This window comes from Vespula pensylvanica, chromosome 3 (assembly GCF_014466175.1).
Source record: "Vespula pensylvanica isolate Volc-1 chromosome 3, ASM1446617v1, whole genome shotgun sequence".
Taxonomy (NCBI): domain Eukaryota; kingdom Metazoa; phylum Arthropoda; class Insecta; order Hymenoptera; family Vespidae; genus Vespula; species Vespula pensylvanica.
Window position 1 is genome coordinate 1,964,962 of NC_057687.1, and position 22,500 is coordinate 1,987,461.

General features: G+C 37.0%; 1 protein-coding gene across 2 annotated transcripts in view; it reads left to right on the forward strand.

Moving 5' to 3' along the window:
* Positions 1-20,271, forward strand: part of LOC122627638 (COUP transcription factor 2) — a 118,731-nt gene extending 98,460 nt beyond the window's left edge. For both annotated transcript variants that reach the window (XM_043808923.1, XM_043808924.1), the window contains exon 4: positions 19,387-20,271. In XM_043808923.1, the coding sequence (XP_043664858.1) occupies positions 19,387-19,661 (275 nt within the window). In that variant the 3' untranslated portion in view covers positions 19,662-20,271. The remainder of the gene's footprint in view (positions 1-19,386) is intronic.
* Positions 20,272-22,500: the final 2,229 nt, after the last annotated feature.

Consider the following 22,500-nt stretch of genomic DNA (forward strand, 5'->3'; position numbering starts at 1 on the left):
GAGAGAGAGAGAGAGAGGAAAAGAAAAATGAAAAGAGAAAGAAAGAGAAAGAGAAAAAGAGAAAAGAAGAAAACATATAAGAGGAAAAAGAAGAAAAAGTGAATATAAAAAAAATAGGAAACGAGATAAGAGAAAGATAGATAAAAAAAAATATAGAGAACAAGATAGAGAAAAAAATAGAAACAGATACAGAAAGAAAGAGAGAGAGATAAAGAGAGATGAAGAGAGAGAGAGAGAGAGAGAGAGAGAGAGAGAGAGAGAAAGAGAGAATGAAAAGGAGAGAAAGAGAAAGAGAGAGAGAGAAATAGGAAGGGAAAAGACGCGAAGCAACCACAACATCCCTCATGTAGTTAGCTCACGACCCCTGCTGCTGCGACTTCCTGGGGGAGCTCGGTCCCCTTCGTACTTTGAAAATAATTCTATTAGGCTATATCGCGGTCCGCGAGAATGACGCTCGCGGGAGACCGTCCAACGTCCTCCTTTGCGGTTTGTGGTTTTTCGGGGGAAAAAAGAAAGAGGGAGATAGAAGGAGGGAAAAGTATAATACTATAGAAGGTTCGATTTGCTCTATGTAAACAAATTAATTGCGTTTTGATTACAGTCATAGATTGAAACGGAATTTCTTCAAGTAATTCAGAAAGTATAACTAGCATTTGATCTGTTTATATACTATATATATATTATATATTATATTCGTAATATATATATATATATATATATATATATATATATATATATATTCATATAATGGAGGTATAAATAGAATTGAAGATAAAATATTTTTTTTTCATGATTATATACAAGCTAAAATAATATACATTTTTTAAATACAGGGTTATAATGCACGAATATTATAACTGACTCAATTAAATATGAAAAATTTATATAACGTAATACACGAAGTTTTTTTCTTTTGAAAACTCATCGTGTTCAATTTAGAAATATTAATAAGTGAATGTAAACTGTCGATGACATGGATATTAAAATCAATATAAAACATATATGATATCTCTTATGAATGCATCAATATTTGTAAATTGCAAGATGAAGAGAAAAGAAAAGAGTGCTGAAAAAAAGATAAATCACATTTTTCAAATCCCCCGAAAAAAAGAAAAACAAAAAAAGGGGGGAGGGGGAAGAAGAAAGAAACGCTTGTTTTTTTTTTCTTTTTCCAAATATACCTCGCGATTTAAATTCTGTGCGACGATGGATCCAGGTTCTGGCTCGGTACGATCGAGTTACGAGAATAGGGTCGAAGGTCACGCCGTTCTTTCGTCCGCCACGTCAAGCTGACGCGAGCCTGCGAAATCTTCTCTCTCTCTCCCTCTCCTTTCCCCTCTTAACACGTTCCTTATACATTTTTGGCTGTCCTCGATGTATTAGGTGCGCGTAGTGGGTGCTCGGCAGTATATCTCGCGGTCCTATAAATCAAGGATGGGCGGAACCGACACGGAGGGACACCATAGAGGTTGGAAGGAAAGCCGTCTCTCGAAGCAACGCCTCGTTGAATTTATTGCAGACCAAAGAGAATATCTTCTCTTTCTCTTTCGCGATAGTGAAAGAAGAGAAGAAGAACGAAGAACGAAGAAGGTAGAGGAAGATAGGATAGAGAGGGAGAAGAAGAAGGAGGAGGAGGATGAGGAGGAGGAGAACGATCCACCTACTATGTCTATTCCTTCGACGTATTTAGATATCAAGTATCGATGATCGGTATTCCGAATAATCGTTTGAACGTTACGGCCAACGCGTCATCGATCACGATCCAGAGAGATCTCCTCTTTCCTCCTTACCGTGTCAGCTGGTAACTCGAGAAAGAGAGAGAGAAAGAGAGACTCTGTTATCTCGCAACAGTTATCGTCCCCGGAAATGCATTATCAACTAGGGATTAACGTTTCCATCGTGGCATTTGCGAGAACGATCACTTTGTATCCTTCGTATCCTATCATCGTCTTTTAAAACGAATCAATTTTTTCAACTATAGTTCTATTCTCGTCTTCTATTCTTCTTTTTTCTTTTTCCTTTTCTTTTGTCGATATTATTTGAAGAGAATTTATTTGTCGACGCTTAAACGAATATTGTTATTTATCGCGAACTGATATTTTCATATGTTTCTTAAAAGCGTTAACGATAGGCTCTCATTCGTTATAGGGGAAATTATTTAATATAGTTATATTATATTTCATATCAAAATGAAAATGTTACAGAATGTTCTTGACGAAATTCGATGTTTTTGTTCGCAAAAACCGTCTAATTATTTAATGTAAAAACAATAGAAATTTAATCTCCACGATCTCATAATTAAACGATTAAAATCTGATCTCGTTCTTTCTACAGAAGAATCTGTAACACTGTATAGAACATCCTCTTCTAGAAAATTAATGAACGTAACAAGCTGACAGCATGACGTAAATTTGAACTAGATTTATAAAACGTATAGATGTAGAAGTTTCCAAGTGCCTTACCAACAGAAAATCGTATTACAAATTAATTAAGTACCAATTACGGATCTTCGATTGGAATTTCGATTTCGCGATAACGAAGAGAATCTCGAAGGAAGAACCTTCCAGTGAATTAACACGGCCGGCTTGGCATGCTTCGCGAGCGATGCATGACAGTGTATTTGCCTTTTCCGCGAGCAGAAGAAACCGCGTACATCGGATCTCCAGCAGAACACGGAACGTAATTATAACAGCGGTGTAATATACACGTGTGCATATAGAAAACATTGCCAATCATTTGACTAGTAATCCCTATATTCATCATTAAAATATTCATAATTCATATTGCATATAAACATAATACACACATACTCTTTATATGTATGTATATATGTATATATATTTACATATTATATATATATATGTAGTATATTTATATATAATGATATATATATGTGTACGTGTAATAGTATATTTATATTGTGAATTTTGAATGTCATATATATATATATATATATATATATATATATATGTGTGTGTATTTTTTTTTTCTTATTAGGAATAAGAAACACATATATAGGAAACAATTTTTGCGGTATTTAAAACCCGATTGCATTAACTTGAGCAATAACTAAACTTTAAAGGAAGAACAAAATTAAAGATATATTATTTTAACGAGATCTCGCAAAATGACTTTTACAATTTCTTATTCAATTGACTGAGTTTTGCAACTCGAGTAAGTGAACGTAGTTTTACAAACAACGTGCGAAAGATCTGGCGCTATTAGAAAAGTGTAACTGCACGAGGTCAAGCAAACGACGTTAATGACGACGACAACGACAACGACGATAGCGACGACAACACGATGACGACGACATTCATAATTATACTTGTGAAAGAAAAAGAAAAACATATATATATATATATCGAATATATATATATATAGAAATATTTCATATTTCTCTGTCTTTCTGTATCTCTCTCTCTCTTTTTCTCTTATATATATATATATATATATATATATATACACAGCAATATACTATCGAAAGATATATCTCGATAGAACGTCGACGACGAGATAATTTCACGACGGTGCAACGGTAAGCTTATCGATCGGACAATTTATCGCAATATCTCGTCAGCGAAACGCGTAAACGCGTGTACACGCTACTAACACACAGCTCTCTACGTGCACATTTACTTATACAAATGCGTCGCGCCCCGATAATGAGCGCGAGCCAATGCTAATTTGCTCGTTAATTGCGAAGGCAAGTCGCCGAAAAAAATACTTACCGCTGGTGGAAAGGTTCTCAGTACCACCGATATCTCTACCGGCCTATCTGAAAAATGTCGTTTTACATCTAAGAGAGAGAGACAGAGAGAAAGTGAATAAGAAAAAAAGAGAAAAGGAAAGAAAAAAGAGAAAGAGAAAGAGGGGGAACAAGGGAACAAGCAAAAGAAAAAAAGGACGAAAAAAGGGAAAAAGAAAAACAAAGAAAACAAAGGTTCATCCAAAGATTTGAGAGGAAGCGGATCACGCGAGAAAAGTCTTTCGAATAAGTCGTGTTAATCATTCAACGTTTTCAAGAGGAGTCCTCATCGATTCACATTTCTTTTCTCTCTCTCTCTCTCTTTCTCTGTCTCTCTCTCTCTCCTTTCTTTTTCTCTTTCGTCGTAGCCTAAGAGGATAACGCTGCGGCTGAATCAACGCGCCGAAATTAAATATGTAAAACCCTAGGCCCGTGGCTGCTGCCGTCGTCGTGGACGTTGCTAAATATTCAACGGGAAATTTATTACGAAAACACGATAGCAGCGTATGCTCTCACCTGTGCCGGGTTAACAAAGGACACGAGAATCGTGCAGGGATTTTAATTGGAATCGAAATAAGACGAGTCTCGAACACCCTCCCCCTCCTCCCATCCTTCTCTCCGTCGTCCATGGATTTTCTACTTTTGACACGTTTCAACTCCGTTCTGAGTTCTGAGATTTTTCTTTCTCTTTCTTTCTTTCTTTCTTTCTTTCTTTTTTCTTCATTTCTTATTACTATCATGGGAATTATCGAGCACCCGTTACTTCCTATCTCTCTCTCTCTCTCTCTCTCTCTCTTATGCTTGTCAGAGGTGATCGACGAATCTCTCTCTCTCTCTCTTTTTCCCTCTCTCTTTCTCTTTCTCTCTCTCTCTCTCTCTCTCTCTCTCTCTCTCTCTCTCTCTGTTTCTTATACACGGACAAGGGTGTTTTCCGCGGTATCCTTTTTCTTTTTTTTTTTTACAAGCAAGAACGAAACTTATCGCCCAAGCGACAGCTCCATTAACGTTCACCGCGGGTATCCATGGAACACGTACAAATCGCCTCGTCTCGAAAACTATGGCGGTAGCGTCGAGATGCTCGTTTGTTGTCCTGCCACCTCCACCTTTCCCTTCTACGTCTCACCTCCTTCACTATCCTCTTCTTCTTCTTCTTCTTCTTCTTCTTCTTCTTCTTCCTCTTCTTCTTCTCTTCGTTCATTCCTTTTCTTCCATACGATACGCTCGGAATCAGCCACCTGGAACTACCATGATCTTAAGAACGCCAAAGAATCTCCACTACATCCTCTTTACTCTTCTCTTTCTCTCTCTCTCTCTCTCTCTCTCTCTCTCTCTCTCTCTCTCTCTCTCTCTCTCTTTATATCACGTATCTGTATTTTAATATCAAAGACACGCTAGATATATAAGTATGATATATGTAAGTTACTACTTAGATGAAATATGTTCTTTATTTTTTCATTTTTCTTTTTACCTTATCACGATATATTACGTTTGATCGATCCTGGTTAAAAGAAAAAAATGGTTTCGAAATTTCGTTAGAAAATTGTCTTTTGACAAGGCTACGAGGATATTGCAACGTGCTTCGAGCTACGAACGGGCCACTTAACCCGTTCCTTCGGGACAAAGAAAGTCAAGAAGAGCGAGAAAGAGAAAGAGAGACAGAACACCCTTGTCGCGTCAATCTCGCAGGTCGAAAATCGTATTACGCCTGCCGCGAAAGCAATCTCAGGCCGTCCTTCGTCCTTTCGTCCTCCCTCGTCGTTCTCATCCTCCTTCTCATCTCTCTCTCTCTCTCTCTCTCTCTCTCTCTCTTTCTCTCTTTCTTTCTCTCTCTCTCTCTCTCTCTTTCTCTCGCACGCGTTAGAGCTCGCGCGTATAAAATATGCCACGACGAGTGGTTCCGTTTCTCGAGGATGACGACGATGTTGTGTATCCCTTCTTCTCTCAGCGGATTCTCGCCTCATCGTTTTCTCTTGGGTAGGCAACAACCCTTTTTGCCGTCTCAAAACCGTCAAAAATGATTATTCCCTTCGCCGTCGTGGCTTTTGATAGCCACCGGAAGCCACGAGAGTGGCTTTAAAGTTGTCGCCTCGAAGCACTTTCCTTACGCAATAAGCTACCATAAAAAACTTGCTATTAGTATCGAATTCATCCTTCTCGTTCACAATTTCACAACGATAGTAGTTTTATATGAGGCAAAGTAGTTTGGATCGTCGTTGAAATCGTCGTAACAATTAAATCAGAGTCTTCAAAAGTTAACTTAAGAATTTCTATTAAAAGAATTTCATTATAAAGAATTTTATTACTTTCCGCGAGCACGTTCTATTCCAATAAATGCATTTTTCTTTTGAGATGTAAATGTTCCTCGTAAAGAACGAACGAAGAAGCAAGCGATCAATTTTTATATACCTTCCTATATCGTGTTTTTCTTTTTTTTTCTCTTTTTTTTTTTTTTTTTTTTTTGTTTAATTTGAAAATCTAATTAAAATGTTAAACTTTAATCTTTTAAACTCTCGTATTCGTTTCCAAGAGAAATTAATATCTCTTTTTCTTTTCTCTTTCTCTTTTTCCATTTTTATAACGGACCTACTTGTTTAAAAGGATCAGAAAAAGTATCGCTTGTCCTATCAGAACGAGGAGACTCTCCGTGAAGGAATATTCGACGATTCGAGAAAAAAAAATTAAAAAGCGAGGGTGGGGGATGATGTGGTTGGCTTCGATGGGTAGGTGCAATGGAGAAAACGAGCGTAGGAAAGAAAAAGAGAAAATAGAAAGAGAGGGAGGGAACTCGTAGCTCATGAAGGCTCGAGGCAAGACCTGACATTTGGTTACTGACATTTTCACCCCGGGGTTGACGTCGGGCAACCCTTTGGCGTTACCCGCGCTCAATCACTCCATTGTCTCGAGCGGTGCTCGTTTCATGCTCGCGTCAACGCTTCATTATGGGGTCCCAAGTCCGGTCGACTTGGCTTCTATAGCCCACGTGTTCGCCACATTGTCTATCCCAAGAATACATTACGCGCCCACACGATCATTCCGGCGCAAAACTCGCGCGCCAACCTACTATCCGTCCAAAGAGAAAGAGAGTATCTATCTCTTAACGATTGATACTATTGTAGGAAAACGCATTTTCTTTACGGTCTATCTACGATGTACTATTATTATTACCTATATCTCCTATAGAAAGATTTATTATTCGTATTCCTATGAGATAATAACTATGTAATTTCTTTTTTTTTTTTTAAATCAGCCGTTTCAGAATAAATCGGTATTCAAACGATCATTTTCAAACTCACGATGTTCGTACGTAAATACCTACTATAAAGTGCATTCGTATATCTGCAAATAAAAATGTATTCGTGGTTGTACATGCACTTAATGTACTCGTGTTATATGTACAGTGCATTTATATTTATAAATCCATATATATGTATATATATATATATATGTACATACGCGCACGCACGCGTATACATAAACATATTCATGTTCAAACAACTACGCATACATATAGAAACAATTTTAAACATATCACTTTCCGTATCGAAGATACAAATATGTACTTCGATCGTAAAACCAGAGAGATTTATTGAGAGAACTCGTTTTTCCAAATTCCCCTTACCATTTATGTGATCGGTAAAGGGCGCTAGTATGCGGTCAGGATCGGTTACAATTAATTACGAGGGCGAAGTCAAGCTCGGTAGCCAATTAATTACTCGGCCGATCGGTGCTCGCATAATTGACATTGTTGCGCCATTGTTTACGATAGCCACTGAATTTATCAATAGGTTTCTCGCGCTGGCATTCACCCTTACCATCGTTTTCATTCGTGCTTCGCGACCGACCTTCGATTCTCCATAGTTTCATAGCTGAACGTGGACGCACGAACTATTATCGCAAAAGGGTCGTACTGTCCCTTTATTAGAATCTCCGTCCGTCGTAAAATCGAGCTCGAGTGTTTCAACGCGCAATCTCGCATATTCTTTCTTTTTTCTTTTTTTCTTTTCTTTACTCTCTCTTTTTTTTTTTTTTTACTTCGTGTAACGTCCCAGTAACGTGTTAACGTAAAGGGTGTCTTAAAAAGGACTAAACCATTTATTGTTTCGAACACGAAGTATCGCAAGGAGAAAAAATATTTGCTTTACGTTCAGACTTGTTTATTACGATCGGACGTATTAGTTATCGAAATGCATGAAAAAATATTACTGATAAATGAGTAAATACGAGTACGAATAGAGTTAAGCGATTTACGATCAGCATATTATTAACATTTTTAATAATAACACGCGACGTTCCAAAGTCTTTAGATATCGATGAGTCTCATATGTATTGTAGATAATAATTCTAATAGTATTTAGTGCTGCACGTATTAAAATTGAAAATTCTAATATTCATCGTCCCTTCACAAATTTTTCTTGGAAATATACAAAATCAAAAAGTAGAAGAAACTGAACAGAGATTTTTCGTATTAATCCAATTGACCCTTCTCAAACGTCACGAAATTAAACACAGTAGTTATACATACTCGTCCGCTTAACAAAAAATTCGTTCAACTCCTATGTCCGAATAATCGAGTAACCCTTTTCTCTAAATTATACGCGAATACACATACATACATATATGCTTAACTACTTTGCGAGGGAGTTTGATATCATCGGCTATTCGAAATAAGCATGGAAATGGCGAGGAGAGACTCGTTAATCCCCCCGTCTCAATGTCGACGTCGCGACCCTCGTGTTTCGGGATTTAGCAACATGCAATGGTTCTCTATCTCTCTCTCTCTCTCTCTCTCTCTCTCTCTCTCTCTCTCTCTCTCTCTCTCACAATTTCACAATTTCACCATTTCACAATATAGAAATAGTATCAGCTTTAAGATATATCTATACATCTATATAGATATAAATATATATATGTATGTGTACGTATGTATGTATATATGTACGTACGTATGTATATATGTATGTACCGAGAGCCTTTTCGACGGAACGAAGAAAGGTAGAAATGTGAAAGATTTTACAGATAACGACGACGACGACGACGACGACGACGACGAAGACGACGACGACGTTACCGGTCTATCGCGGAGAAGAGGCCGTGAATCCTCTCAGACGGATTATGACACGTAGAAAGTTCACGACCTTTTGTCTGGCGCTACCCTCACCACGGCCTAGCTCTCTAAGGGTAATCCTCTAACCAGGCCGTTATGCCGTTGTTGACATTTAGCCCCCGGGTGCTCTCGAAACCGGTCGTCCGTGTCACACTGCTTGCATCAAGAAAGAGAGAGAGAGAGAGAGAGAAAAGCAGATGAGAGAAAAAAAAAAGGAAGAGAGAAACCAGGACGAGCTTGGTAGGCCAATACGACTAGTATGTCGATGAAGAGAAAGGATAAGAAAAAGAGAGAGAGTGAGAGAGAAAAAATCAAGAAGAAAAGAGAAACTTGACCTTCGTAGTACCTGCTTCGAACCAACCACCGCTACCTGCTCGCAATGGTGAGGAATGGATGGAGGGAGAAAGAGAAATAAAAAAAATGAAAGTGAATCTCGGAAGGGCGGAAGGGTTGGAGTGTGAAAGAGGGAGAAATAGAAAGACGAAATGGAGACGAAACGTCGTAATAGGATTGGCATTGTCGTTTATTAACATGACAATGTTCCTCCTAAACGGGACGCTTCGTAACTAAACGCGGGCTATGGCGTGTATCTCGGTTTAAATGCGTGTCGCCCTGATGCGTTAGCACGATAGGAAGGAGGCATCTCTAAATACGCTCCTTGTTATGATAATTATCGCGTGCCCTGGACCCGTGTGCGTCCATTATACCGCGAAAAGGCACCTCCTCACAATATTGTGATATCCGATATACCGACACTCTTTCTTTCTTTCTTATTTTCTTTTCTTTTCTTTTCTTTCCTTTTCTTTTCTTTCCTCGTCTTTTCTTTTCTTCTCTTTTCTTTTCTCGCACTCCTCTTTTCTTCCTTTTGCTTATTCCCAACCAACTAAATTCGTTTCAAAAGCACTCGAGTCCCATCACTGAATTTACTAACCGTCGTTCCACCATCGCGATAACAACAACAAAAATATGAGTGATTTAACGATCTAATGATCGAGATAATAATCGAAAAACCACGAGATCCTTTCGTGTTTCTTTTTTTTTTTTTTCCTTTACTTTTTTTTCTTTGTTTTCCCTTTTTTTTTATTATGTAAGTATTTATCTATTAGCTAAGAAACTGATTAATCGATATCATTAATTGTTTATTTAAAAACGCCTGCATAAATATAAAAATGCATACGTGTTTACGTACTTACTTTCCCATTCTATCTTTCTCTTGCTATCTTTTCTATTTACTTTATTTCTCTTACTTACTTTCTTTCTCTTTTGTAAAATACTTTTTCTTTTATTTTGGAGATTTCTTTTTAACGCGTATATATAGATAAGTAAATATTTACTTGCACAAAGTTAGGTAACAATTGATCTTCAAATTGAAAATAAATTCTTACATTTGCCATTTTTATTTATTTATTTATTTTTTTCATTCATTCATTAATTCATTCATTAATTCTATCTCATTCTTTCATTCATTCATTCGTTAATATTCAAGATAATATATTAAAATAATTCCAATCATCATGCGTCGGAATAAAAATATTTTATCGAACGAGATTGACGAACGTGCCAAAACAAAAACTTAAACAGTTCGATTGAATTTTAAAAGAGAATTCGTATTTTGAACGCATAAAGAATAAGAGGAAACAATTGTTCGTCTCAACGAGGCAAAATTTGACGAGTCTACCAGAGAATTATCGGATGAGGGAAAACTTAATTAGTCCTTCGTCGTCGTCATCGACGTTACGACATAACACTTTCGATTCAACGACGCATAAAGCGTCTCTCGTCCAGTTACTGAGGCTCGTCTCAGAGTGAAAGATAGGAATGAATGGTTCAACCGATTCGACAACGACGACATTGACCGACAACGACGACGCCACGTAACATCCTTTTATCTTCTGGACGATACCTACCCTTTCCTTCTTCCCACTTTGACTTGAGTGAAATTTCATTCAGGAGGAAGTTCGAGGCGCCCAGACGTACATCAAAATCTCATAATTGCCTGCGTAGAAGCACTTTTATTGGATAATCTCCGACCGGTCGGTCATTGAGACGCCTTCAAACAAGAAGAGTATGAATTGATCGGTCCTACGATATTCAAATGAGAAATTTCGGCAAGAAAATGGAGAAGATAAGAGAAAAGAGAGAGAGAGAGAGAGAGGAAGAATATTCTGCAATGTAAGTCAAAAGGTTAAAACGAAAGAAATGCAAAGGAATAAATCGTTAAATAAAACAGTGATATAAAACTTACATATGTAAGATCGAATGAGAGATTAGAAGAAGATTAGAAAGAAGTTCATTAGGAAAAGTTGACTATTAATCTTAATTATATGTATACTTAAGATTATTATATATAATATATATATATATTAATAATATATTAGTAATATATATACTATTTATTTATATTAATATTTACACACACACACACACACATACGTATATATCACTATACTTACATATATATATATATAGATACTATAGTATAGTATATACTATATTAGTATAGTATATATAATACTATAATGTAATATTATAATGGACATTAATATAAGAACAAGGCGAAAATATTAAACAGACTTTGATTAATTTGATACGAGATATTAATTCCAAAGGAAAAAAAAAGTATATTATTATTGTATCTAAATTCCACCTGTTTTACAACGGAATGAATATTAGAGAAGAAAATAAATAGATAGATAGATAGATAGATAGGCAGGTAGATAGATAATCATCGTTGTATTCTATTTCGAAACTTTAAACAAGTCGTTCGCCTAGATCTTTTTTCCCCTGTATACGATTGAACGTCCGTCGTCAGTCGATCGACGTTTATGCATTTATTAACTTATGGCCGAGGAATCGGTCGTCAAGTTGTTGAGTACTCAAGCCGATAATTATCGTTCCTTCTCTGTCGCAAGAACTCGACAAAAAAGAGGAACGTAAATCGAAGTAACGCACGATCGACATGCTCTTGTTCGCCTTTAACAGTCTACGTCATTTTCCAAGCAAACCGTCGGTGGCCTTCTTGTTGTCTCCTTTACGACGGCCATTACGAAGTTATGGAAATTAACAAATCGCGTTAGATTTACGACACGATTAACGCGTATATTCATTCTTTACAATCCTTATGCAAACAATTCTTATGCAAATCTTTTATCCAAACGTATCGAACTCTCTAATTCATTGACTTTCTCTCGATACACAATCATCCCAAAATAAATCAAATTAATCAACTCTGTTTAACGACGATTTCTTTGAAAAGTAATTCAAAAGATTTAGAAAAAAAGAAGAAAACAAGGAAAACCATTAATCGAATTTAAAACTAAAATAAGAAATTGAAGTTTGTCTTGAAGTGACTACATCGTCGAAAGAAAATTTTACTCGATACGTTTCTCGATTTGTTAAACGAATTTATCGTTAGTCAGAAAAATCATCGAGGCGATTACGGTTAATATATGAGAACGATGACACGGACACTTCCGTTATCCAGTTCGCTTGAAAGGACTTCGTTCGATGCGAAATTAACCGCTCACCGTGGCGAAGGATAAAACTCGAAAGGTGCACAGATCGCGAGGATTCCCGTTCTTCGGAGTTGAGACGAGCGATAAAGCAACTTCTTCCTCCTCTTCCTCCTCCTCCTCTTTCACCTCTTCTTCCTTCACCAACAGCAGCACCACTACCACCTTTTCTTCTTCTTCTCTTTCTCGCCGACGAGTCCGGCATGCTCGCGCGCATAGTCCGCGGGAGAGATAGAAGCCATTAATGTAAGTCACCTGTTACAAGACGCGAATTAAGCACGGTAAATTATACCTCGTGAGCGCGCGTATCCCTCGCCGTAATCAGGAGTTATCAAGGCGCGATCGTGGCCTACGGACGATCGTAATGAACTTCCTCGCTCTCTCTCTCTCTCTCTCTCTCTCTCTCTTTTTCTGTTTCTTTCTCTCCCTTTCTCTCTCTCTCTCTTTCTCTCTCTCTCTTTCTCATTCTCGCAGTCGCTTACTCTTTGCACGACGGCCTCCATCTTTCCTTATTTTCACTAGGACTTCTTCTTGTCGTGATACTCGACGAATCCTCGCACCCCACAACCCCCTTCCGGTATCACGCTGATTCACTTCAAGCTAATCCTCACCTCGGCAGAAATAAAGAGAGAAAGAGAGAGAGAGAGAGAGAGAGAGAGAGAGAGAGAGCAAAAGATAGAGATAGTTCAGCTTAACGAGCAGAACGTTCCGAGCGTTTTCATTCGAAATTAATCGAAGTCGTGGAAAAAAGGAAGAAAAGAAAAAAAAAAGGAAAAATGGAAGAGGAAGAAAGTCGAAGACGACGAAGGGAAGGTTATCCGGGAATAAAATGTGGAGAGTGGGAGGCAAAGAATACCAGAGATTGAGTCTGAAAGAGAGAGAGAGAGAAAGAGAGTCGCGAGAATTCTTCCATGCCCTTCGGAAATGTCATATAGCTGTCGGGTGGCACGGAGGCAATATTTCACGCCGGTAGGTCCGCCTGTCCTCTCTCTCTCTCTCTCTCTCTCTCTCTCTCTCTCTCTCTCTCTCTCTCTCTCTCTCTCTCTCTCTCTCTCTCTCTCTCTCTCTCTCTCTCTATCGTAGTCATCCTCCTCCACCACCTCCACGGCACTTTTCAAGGAGTTTTTACGGAGTCTCTCGATCTTTAATCACAGCTCGACCTTCCATTGTCAGTGACGTCACCTCCGACTCGGGAAGGGTGCTCAGGGGATGCTTTGTGTCGGGCCACGCTGATCCCTCTCCGCGTCATTTGTCTCCTCCGGACGCCTTATTTGTACGCGTGCATACATTGAAAGAAGGAGAGACGCGGACACCTTCTTCTCGGTAGAGATTCCCACTTCGTGATTTCACCGACACCGTCTCGCGACTTTCGTCTCTCTCTCTCTCTCTCTCTCTCTCTCTTACATATAGGTACCTATATATTACTATCCTTTCTATTTCTCTCTCCTTCTCTCTCTCTCTCTCTCTTTTTCTCTCTTTCTTTATACTTGTATGTTAGATATCTGTATACGTCTAGTATGTATGTATGTGCGAAGGAAATCGCAAATCGTGCCACAGAGAAGTTTTACGTACGTACACGACGTTTCTATAGAGTCTTACCGTCTTTTGCATTGTCGAGTTCTTTCTCGTCCTCGTCTTGGCTTTCTTAGGAAGCTTCTGCTGAACTGACGACTTTCTGCCTGCTATCCCACCATTTCCCCCTTTTCAACCCCCTCCCACACCAGAGAGATTACCAGTAGGATGTACATATTCTTTCGGATTATCGTGTCGGAGATGGAAGATCGAAGGTTTCGTCGTCGTGATATTAAGGTCGAAGATTTGTCTTCTTCCTTCTTCGTCTTCTTCTTCTTCTTTTCTGTTTCTTTTTCTTCTCTGTTCTACTCCTTCTTTTTATTCTTTTCTTTTGTTTTTATGACGTTTGTTCGCAGAAAAATATTGAAAAATAATTGATAATAATTGAAATGTCATTTGGAAGCTTAATGGGAGAAGTGAAAGTAAAGAAATTATTACACGGAATACTCGAAAGAATACAGTGATCATTTTTACACGATAATTAATCTTTTACCAAATATTTTTTCTTTTCTAAATATTTCTTATATATTATTTGTATAGTCAAATAATCAGTGTAATCGTTATTTAATTATACAAGATATTATTTAAGATATTATTTTAGAGATAGATATATTTATTCAGATGATTATACTTGTATTTTGATAGTTTATACGAACGATAAAAAAATTTTATCTAATATCAAATAAATAATATTTTCAATATAATACGTAATATGAAACGTGAGATATGATCTGGCTGCTGTGCGATAACGTTCTATCTACTTCCTAAAAATTCAAAATAAAATATTAAGATTTACAATCCAGTGATTACAACTCGTAACTTTGATATTTTTTATTTATCGCTATTTTCTAAGGAAGATCGTAGACTCGTAGGATTCGTTTAAAGTCCCTTAGCTCGCACAAGCAATCGATATAAATCGCGTGCGAGAAATCTCAAAGTAATCGGGATCGTCGAGTTCGTTAAGGGTGACAAGCTCGATAGGAGTTCTCGAACGATGCAGAAAAGCGAACGAGCGAGTCACTGTATATATCGGCCGTGGAAACATTCGAAGAAGCGCCATTCGATACCGTTATCTTCGTATCAACGTAAATAACTCCTCGAGCAAGAACGTCCGTAATTAACCGGGAAAAAGACAGAAAGAGAGAAAAAGAGAAAGAGAGAGAATTCGAAATCCATAGAAAATGTCGAACGCCGCTCAAATACTCGCGTATCTCTCGATATAAATCGACTTTTTTTCTCCGTTTGTTAATTCTTCGAAAAGATTATTAAAAAAAGAAAAAGAAAACGATTTACATCGAACCTCGGATAAAAATGATATTAATCGGACATTACACCCAAACGATTTTTACCGAATTTCATCGGCAAAAAACGATTTTTAACAAGCCGCATTAAAATGATTTTCATAAAAAAAAATACGAATGATTTGCTACCCTCTTAAAGAATATCCTTTGGAAAGCTCTCAGAATTTTCAATTGGAACAAAATAAAATAGGATAAGTCACGTCGATAATAAAAAATAAAAAAAGAAAAATAACACGAACGCATGCACGCACGCACACACACACGCATTACGCATATACACGGATATACACGTACACACAAAATAAAAATCCGAATGAAAGAAGAGCTCTCCGAGGAATGAAGAAGAAGAAGAAGAAGAAGAAGAAGAAGAAGAAGAAGGAGGAAGAGGAGAGCGCCCAGAGGTTTGAGATTGGTTAATTTACGATGGTGCTCGGTCAACAAGGCGCCAGGGCATTTAGCGTTTAACGCGTGCAAGCGGCAAATGAGAAGAGTGAATAAAGAGAGAAGTATATGTAAGTAAGTAACTAAGTACGTACGTAAGAAAAAGGAATAGTAAGGAAGAGAAGAGAAAAAGAAGATATAGCGGGATAGAGAAGTAGAGGGAGAGTGAGACGCCACTCAACGGCATTATTCGAATTGATGCGGTGAATTGGCGCTGACGACATCGGATAGGCCAATCCGACGGTTTGTTTATTGGTCGCGCGTTGGCGGATTCCTTGCGGTCTCCTTTAATTGAACTACTCGTCGATCGCGAACGAAACAAATACATCGACTCGCCTCGACGCCTAAATTGAACATGGCACCATCATCGTCATCATCATCGTCATAGTCATCATCATTATCATTATCGTCATTCTCTGTTTCTCTCTCTCTCTCTCTCTCTCTCTCTCTCTCTCTCTCTCTTTATCTTTTGCTCCTTCAGCCTTCTCCTCCCCACCTCCGACTCTCTTCTTCGATTCTGACGGTGATTTCATTGCTCGTATGCTACGATGTCTTCGGCTATAAAAATGGCGTCTTTTTCCTCCTTCATAATTGAGAGAGTAAAACGACAGTGACGACGATGGTTAGTAAACTCTATAAAGAATTCCCGATTGATTTTATTACCAATATTTCTTCGATCGTCTCTCCTATTACACGTTCTCCTTCGAATTATTCAGATTTGTCGACGACTATCGCGTGTTTTCAAACGTACCGACGAAGCGCGAAAGACGCCTTGAAATTTCATCGAGTTTCACGCTTATCGTAATATATACTAAAATCAAATACAAAAAGGATAAAGAGAGAAAGATTTTCGATGAAAAGAGAAGCGAACGAAAATGAATAACTCGATAAAGCTCGATATCGTACCGATTAACATCAACTATCTAATAATAACGCAAGATCGTCGTACGTAGAAAATAAATAACAGGAGAAATAGCAAGAAGACGAAGAAGAAAAAGAATAAGAAGAGAAAGAAGCGGAAGAAAAAGAAAGAAAAAGAAAAAAGCAAGGAAAGAAGATTCTGGTTTCCGCACACGAAGGATGCATAGAACGCTTCGTTTCGAAATGCAAATCGCATTATTTCCATACGTACGCGTAATGGCCCATTACGCGCACGTGGCCGCCACAAAGGAATCCGCCTATAGCTTCTGTGTACGCGGTCGGTCCTACCGCACATCTATACATACACATACACACACACACACACACACAAAAGAATATATATATATGTGCGTGGTAGAGGAGACTAGAGGCATTACGGGGCGGCAACGCGAAATGACGTTTTGTTCCATCGGGACCGCAAAAAGCTCTCCACCCTCAGTCCTATCTCTTAGTATGTATATGTATCTGTGTGTGCGTGTCTGTATATCTATACGTATATACGTATATGTCGTACGATGACTAAACTACCCAGCAAGGCCGATTTACACATATTGGCCGCTCCCCTGATTTTCCACGCGTATTGTACCATCGATAAAACGATTTCTCGTCTCTCTTCGTGTTCTTCGATGGTAGATCTCTCTCTCTCTCTCTCTCTCTCTCTTTCTCTCTCTCTTTCTCTTTCTCTCTCTCTCTCTCTCATTTCACGGAAACACTCTTAGAGTCGCGATAATGAAATGGCAAGAGACGGAACGCGCTTTTAGCCTCAACGAATTCGTAATGTTACCTAAAAAAAAGGGGGAGCTCTTAGAACGTTCCTCTATCATGTTTTCTTTTTTCTTCGTTTTTTTTTCTTTCTTCTTGTTTTAGCAAAATTTGGTGACGAGATCTTTATCTAACTCAACCAACTGATACAACTCTACGTGTTTCACGCGAGGCGTAATCGAAGATGATCATTTTCAATTGCGACCTTTCAAAAAGTCAAATCTATTATCTTTACATGTCCAAAGATAAGATAAACGTCTATCTATTCGTCGTGAGATATTTGAGAAATATAGCTTAACATTTGTCATCGGATCTAATTCATTCGAAACTTTTTTACGTAGGTAAAAATATATATCCGTATTATTTTTTCTATATATATATATATATATATATATATATATATATATTTAAATATATGTATATATATATATATATTTAAATATATGTATATATATATGTATATATATAGCAAATTGTATATATACATATATGTATACATACAGTATCATATCTGAAAGTATAAAAAATTAACGAGTTCTTTAATTAATACTTCAAAACGAATAAAATAACTTTAACCTATAACGAGAGATCGTTAACCTCATCATGTTAAAACGACGATAACAATTCATAACAAATAATTCGATATGTGAAACTTACTACAATCCATAATACGATACATTTAAGTATATCAAAACGAGAATACACGCTAACGAGCTTGTAGAGCTTTACCTAGCTTTACTATATACATGGATCAGAAAACTACCGGTAACGCAGCAAGAGAGAAAGAAAAAGTGAATAAGAGAAAAAGAAAGAAAGAGAGAGAAAGAGACAGAAGAAGAATCATGAAACGAAACGAACGTTTTTACTTTTCCTCTATGACGAGCGGTTTCTCTTTTTTGAAAAACCAGCTCTCACGTACGAAGAAGAGAGAGAGAAAGAGATCAGGATAGACATAGAAAGGACGAGGACGTGTAGGTATATAAGAGCGAAACGTTACGCTGTTGAAAGAGAAGATGAATTTTCAGCGCAGCAAAACAATAGTGCGGATTATCGCGCTCGCGCGTTTCCCGAGGAGCGCCACGTTGAAACAAGAGGACACCCCACGTGATTAGTCTGACATTTGCACGGGCAGCGTGAGAGACTTTCTCTCTCTCTTTCTCTCTCTCTTTCTCTCTCTCTCTCTCCTACTTGCTCGCTCTTTCCTCTCCTCTCCACTAGTTGGCTCGCATTCCAACATCCGAGTCTCATTTGACTGCGTGTCTGGTGGCCCGAGGGCAGCTTTCGCGGCAACCCCATGAGGCCCTTGAAATACTACCCCCATACTGTGTTGGAGATTCTCTTTTTCTCTTTCTCTCTCTCTCTCTCTCTCTCTCTCTCTCTCTCTCTCTCTCTCTCTCTCTCTTTCTTTCTATTTTGTAGCTGTCCATCCTCGTTTCCGTTATCGAATCATAGCTTAGTTTCTTTATTTAAATTTTCAATGAAGACCAATCCAGACTATGATTTAGAAAAAATTATAGTATTATAATAAGTATTTTTAATGAGGTTATATATATACTTTATTATTAATAAATACATAATCATACATCTATAGATATACATATATAATTTACTTATATATATGCAAGTATTTTTTTTATTTAATTATATACATACTTATTATAATATATATGTATATATATATATATATATATATATATATATATATTTACTTAAGTATAGTATATATAAGTATACACTTAATCATTCTAATTATTATCCAAATACTGATCAATAATTATTCTCCAAGTATTGTCAATTATTATAATATATATATATACTTATATGTTACATGCATACCTTTACGTCTTTTTATTGTTTGAACAAATTTTCAATACAACAAATTTCATTCAATTTGTTCGATTAGAACATTTTAACGTTAAGCCAAAATTCCGCAAGCCAAATTCCAAAAAAAAAAAAAATGAAAAAAATTTGCCAAAATCATTCGTTAACCTGATCGTTTCTTTTTCTTTCTGTTTTTTTCTACAGATGCCTGCGGACTGTCCGACGTGGCTCACATCGAATCCCTTCAAGAGAAATCCCAGTGTGCCCTCGAGGAGTATTGTAGGACCCAATATCCGAATCAACCAACGAGGTTCGGCAAACTCTTGTTACGATTACCATCGTTGAGGACTGTATCCTCGCAGGTGATCGAGCAATTGTTCTTTGTCCGTTTGGTTGGCAAGACGCCGATCGAGACACTCATCAGAGATATGTTGCTCAGTGGTAGCAGCTTCAATTGGCCTTACATGTCCCCGATGTGACACTCTGTTTGGCGGCAGCTAGCTTCCGCATAATATCATCATCATCGTCGCCATCTTACCTCGACACTTAGCTCGGCGATCAACGAGGAGGAAATCGAATCCTTCGAATTTCTTTAAGATCATCAACGAGATTTATTCGATCGTGGGTTGACCTTATTCAGCATCGTCGTCGAATAGAAACGTGAGAAGTCGAAAGTTGCAGCTGATGGAAGTCGACGAAGAAAGAAAAGAAAGAAGAAGAAGAAGAGAGAAAAAAAGAAGAAGAAAGAAAGAAGAAAAAAAAGAAGAAGAAGAAGAAGAAGAAGACATCGGCGTAAAAGAAGAGGAAAGGAAGACGTAATGAAGACGTTGTCGGAGAAGAAAATCAGAGGCGCCAAGTTAGTGGCCCGACAGCATCCAAGAACACCGTTAACACTCTCTTTCTCCCTCTCTCTCACAACACATACACACATACACACACATATATACATTTTTAAATGATCGAGTTAAGAAGAGAATGAGAGAGGGATAAAAGTCAAGCCTGGCCGTGATACGTATGACTGTACGGTGTATATCATAGAATTAAAGAGGAGAGAGAAAGATAGAGATAGAAATAGAAAGAGAGAGAGAGGAGGAGAAAGGGAGAAAGAGGTGACGCGAGGAAATCATAAATTAGCATTTATAATCGAGCAACGGCAGAGTTAAGAAAGCGCAGCCCGCTAGAGAAAAGATCTTTTCGCGGTGTTATCTCAAGGAATCGATCTTCGCGTCGAGTACTCGCCGTTAGGTCGAGTCATGCCAGGAACCTTAGTCATCCTTCGCCTTGACGTGTTCTACGAAATCTCTCTCTCTCTCTCTCTCTCTCTCTCTCTCTCTATATATATATATATATATATATATATATGTATGTATGTGTGTGTGTGTGTGTGTGTGTATGTATGTATGTATGTATGTATGTATGTATGTATGTATGTATGTATGTATGTATGTATGTATGTATGTATGTATGTATGTACATATGTACATATATATATGTATGTATATACGTATATATATATGTATATAATATATGTATATATATACTCATATATATATATATATATATCTTTTTCTATATGTTATTCGACTAGAAGATTTTGTTATTCGGAAATATAGTCCTACAAAGAGCAATCTTTTCTATTTCATTTTAATCATATTCATTCCTTTGAAATTTTCTACTTATTATCAAATCTTTGAAATCTTTTTATCTTTCTCTCTCTTTCTCTTTTTTTTTTCTTTGTTTCTCTTGTTCCTCTTTTTTATTATGGGAAGCACTTGTGCACACAATGCTTCCTTCTTTTGCATTGTTCTTATATATTTACTATTTCTTTTGGAATTAATTTATTTCCGTTAATCACAACCCACGTAAATACTCGTTTTTCTTATCTCTCCGTTACTATTTACTCATTTCATTTGATATTACTCGATCGTTATCCTTTAAGAGGGTTATGATAAAAGCGTTTGAAGAAAAATTGTATGTTACTGAATATTGTGAAGATATGGAAAAATGTTAAATTGCGTACCGGTGTTTCTTCAATACATTGTAATAAATATAAATTATAAATTTTTTGTAAATTGTTTATATATATATACACATACATATATATGTGTGTAGCGAGGATGACGACGATATATATTTTACTTTTGTTATTTAGAGTTAAAACGCAAGAGATAGACAAGATGCAATCATCAGGTGATGTAACTCGACGTAGCACGATAAGAATTAATTATTAAACAATTTTAATTATTTTCGACCTTATGATTTATTTAATAATTAAGAACGTAAACGATATACGTTGGACTTTTTTTTCTTACTGTTTCTTTCTTTTTTCCTTTCTTTCTTTTTTCTTTCTTTTAGTCATCATGAAAACAATCTGAGCGACCCAACGAACATACGATGATTGTAAATATGGTATTTGTACGTTTCGGGAGATTTTACTTAAATTACTGAGATAAAGAGCGAGAGCGAATGAAAGAGAAAGAGATAGAGATAGAGAAAAAGAGAAAGAGAAAGAAAATAGCAAATTTAATTAACGAGCGAGCGCGTGTTAAGTGCCATCGCGATATCCGCCACGACGACGGTTCTTCTCGCGTAATGAAGACGAATAAAAACATTCGGGTATTTTTTTTTTCTTCTTTTTTTTCACTTTTTTTGTTTTTATTCAATAATCGAACTTGTCACTCTCGATATTTAAACATTCTTTGAACCGTTGCCGCGTCGGCTGTAAATGTTTTCTTTTTAGATAAATCAACGTATCCGGTGACCGGCAAATATCTAATAAAAAAGGAAAGAAATAAAGAGAGAGAGAGAGAGAGAGAGAGAGAGAGACAGACAGACAGAGAGAGAGAGAGTGATATTCAACGAGAAAGAGATAGAAATGTTCGAAGCGTCCAGAAGCAGAAACGACGAGATGTATGGAAATATATTTTTAATTCAAAAATATTCAAAGTCGCCCGTCATAAATCTGCGTCTTTTTTGATAAGTCATCGATACGTTATTATCGGAGCCAGAAAGAGAAAAGAGAGAAATAGAGAAAGAGAGAGAGAGAGAAAGAGCCAGAGAAAGAAAGAGTGAAAAAGAGAAAAAGAAAATGTTTACTCGAGCTTTGTGTGCGAGCGAATATTTGTGTGCGAGAAAGACAAAGAGAGAAAAAAATGTGTGTGTGTGTGTGTGTGTGTGGATGCGTTAAAAGAGAAAAAAGATAGATAAACGTTATAAAATAATATTAAATATATATATATATGTATGTATGTATGTATGTATGTATGTACGTATGTATGTATATGTATACATATACATATATGTATATATATATGTATA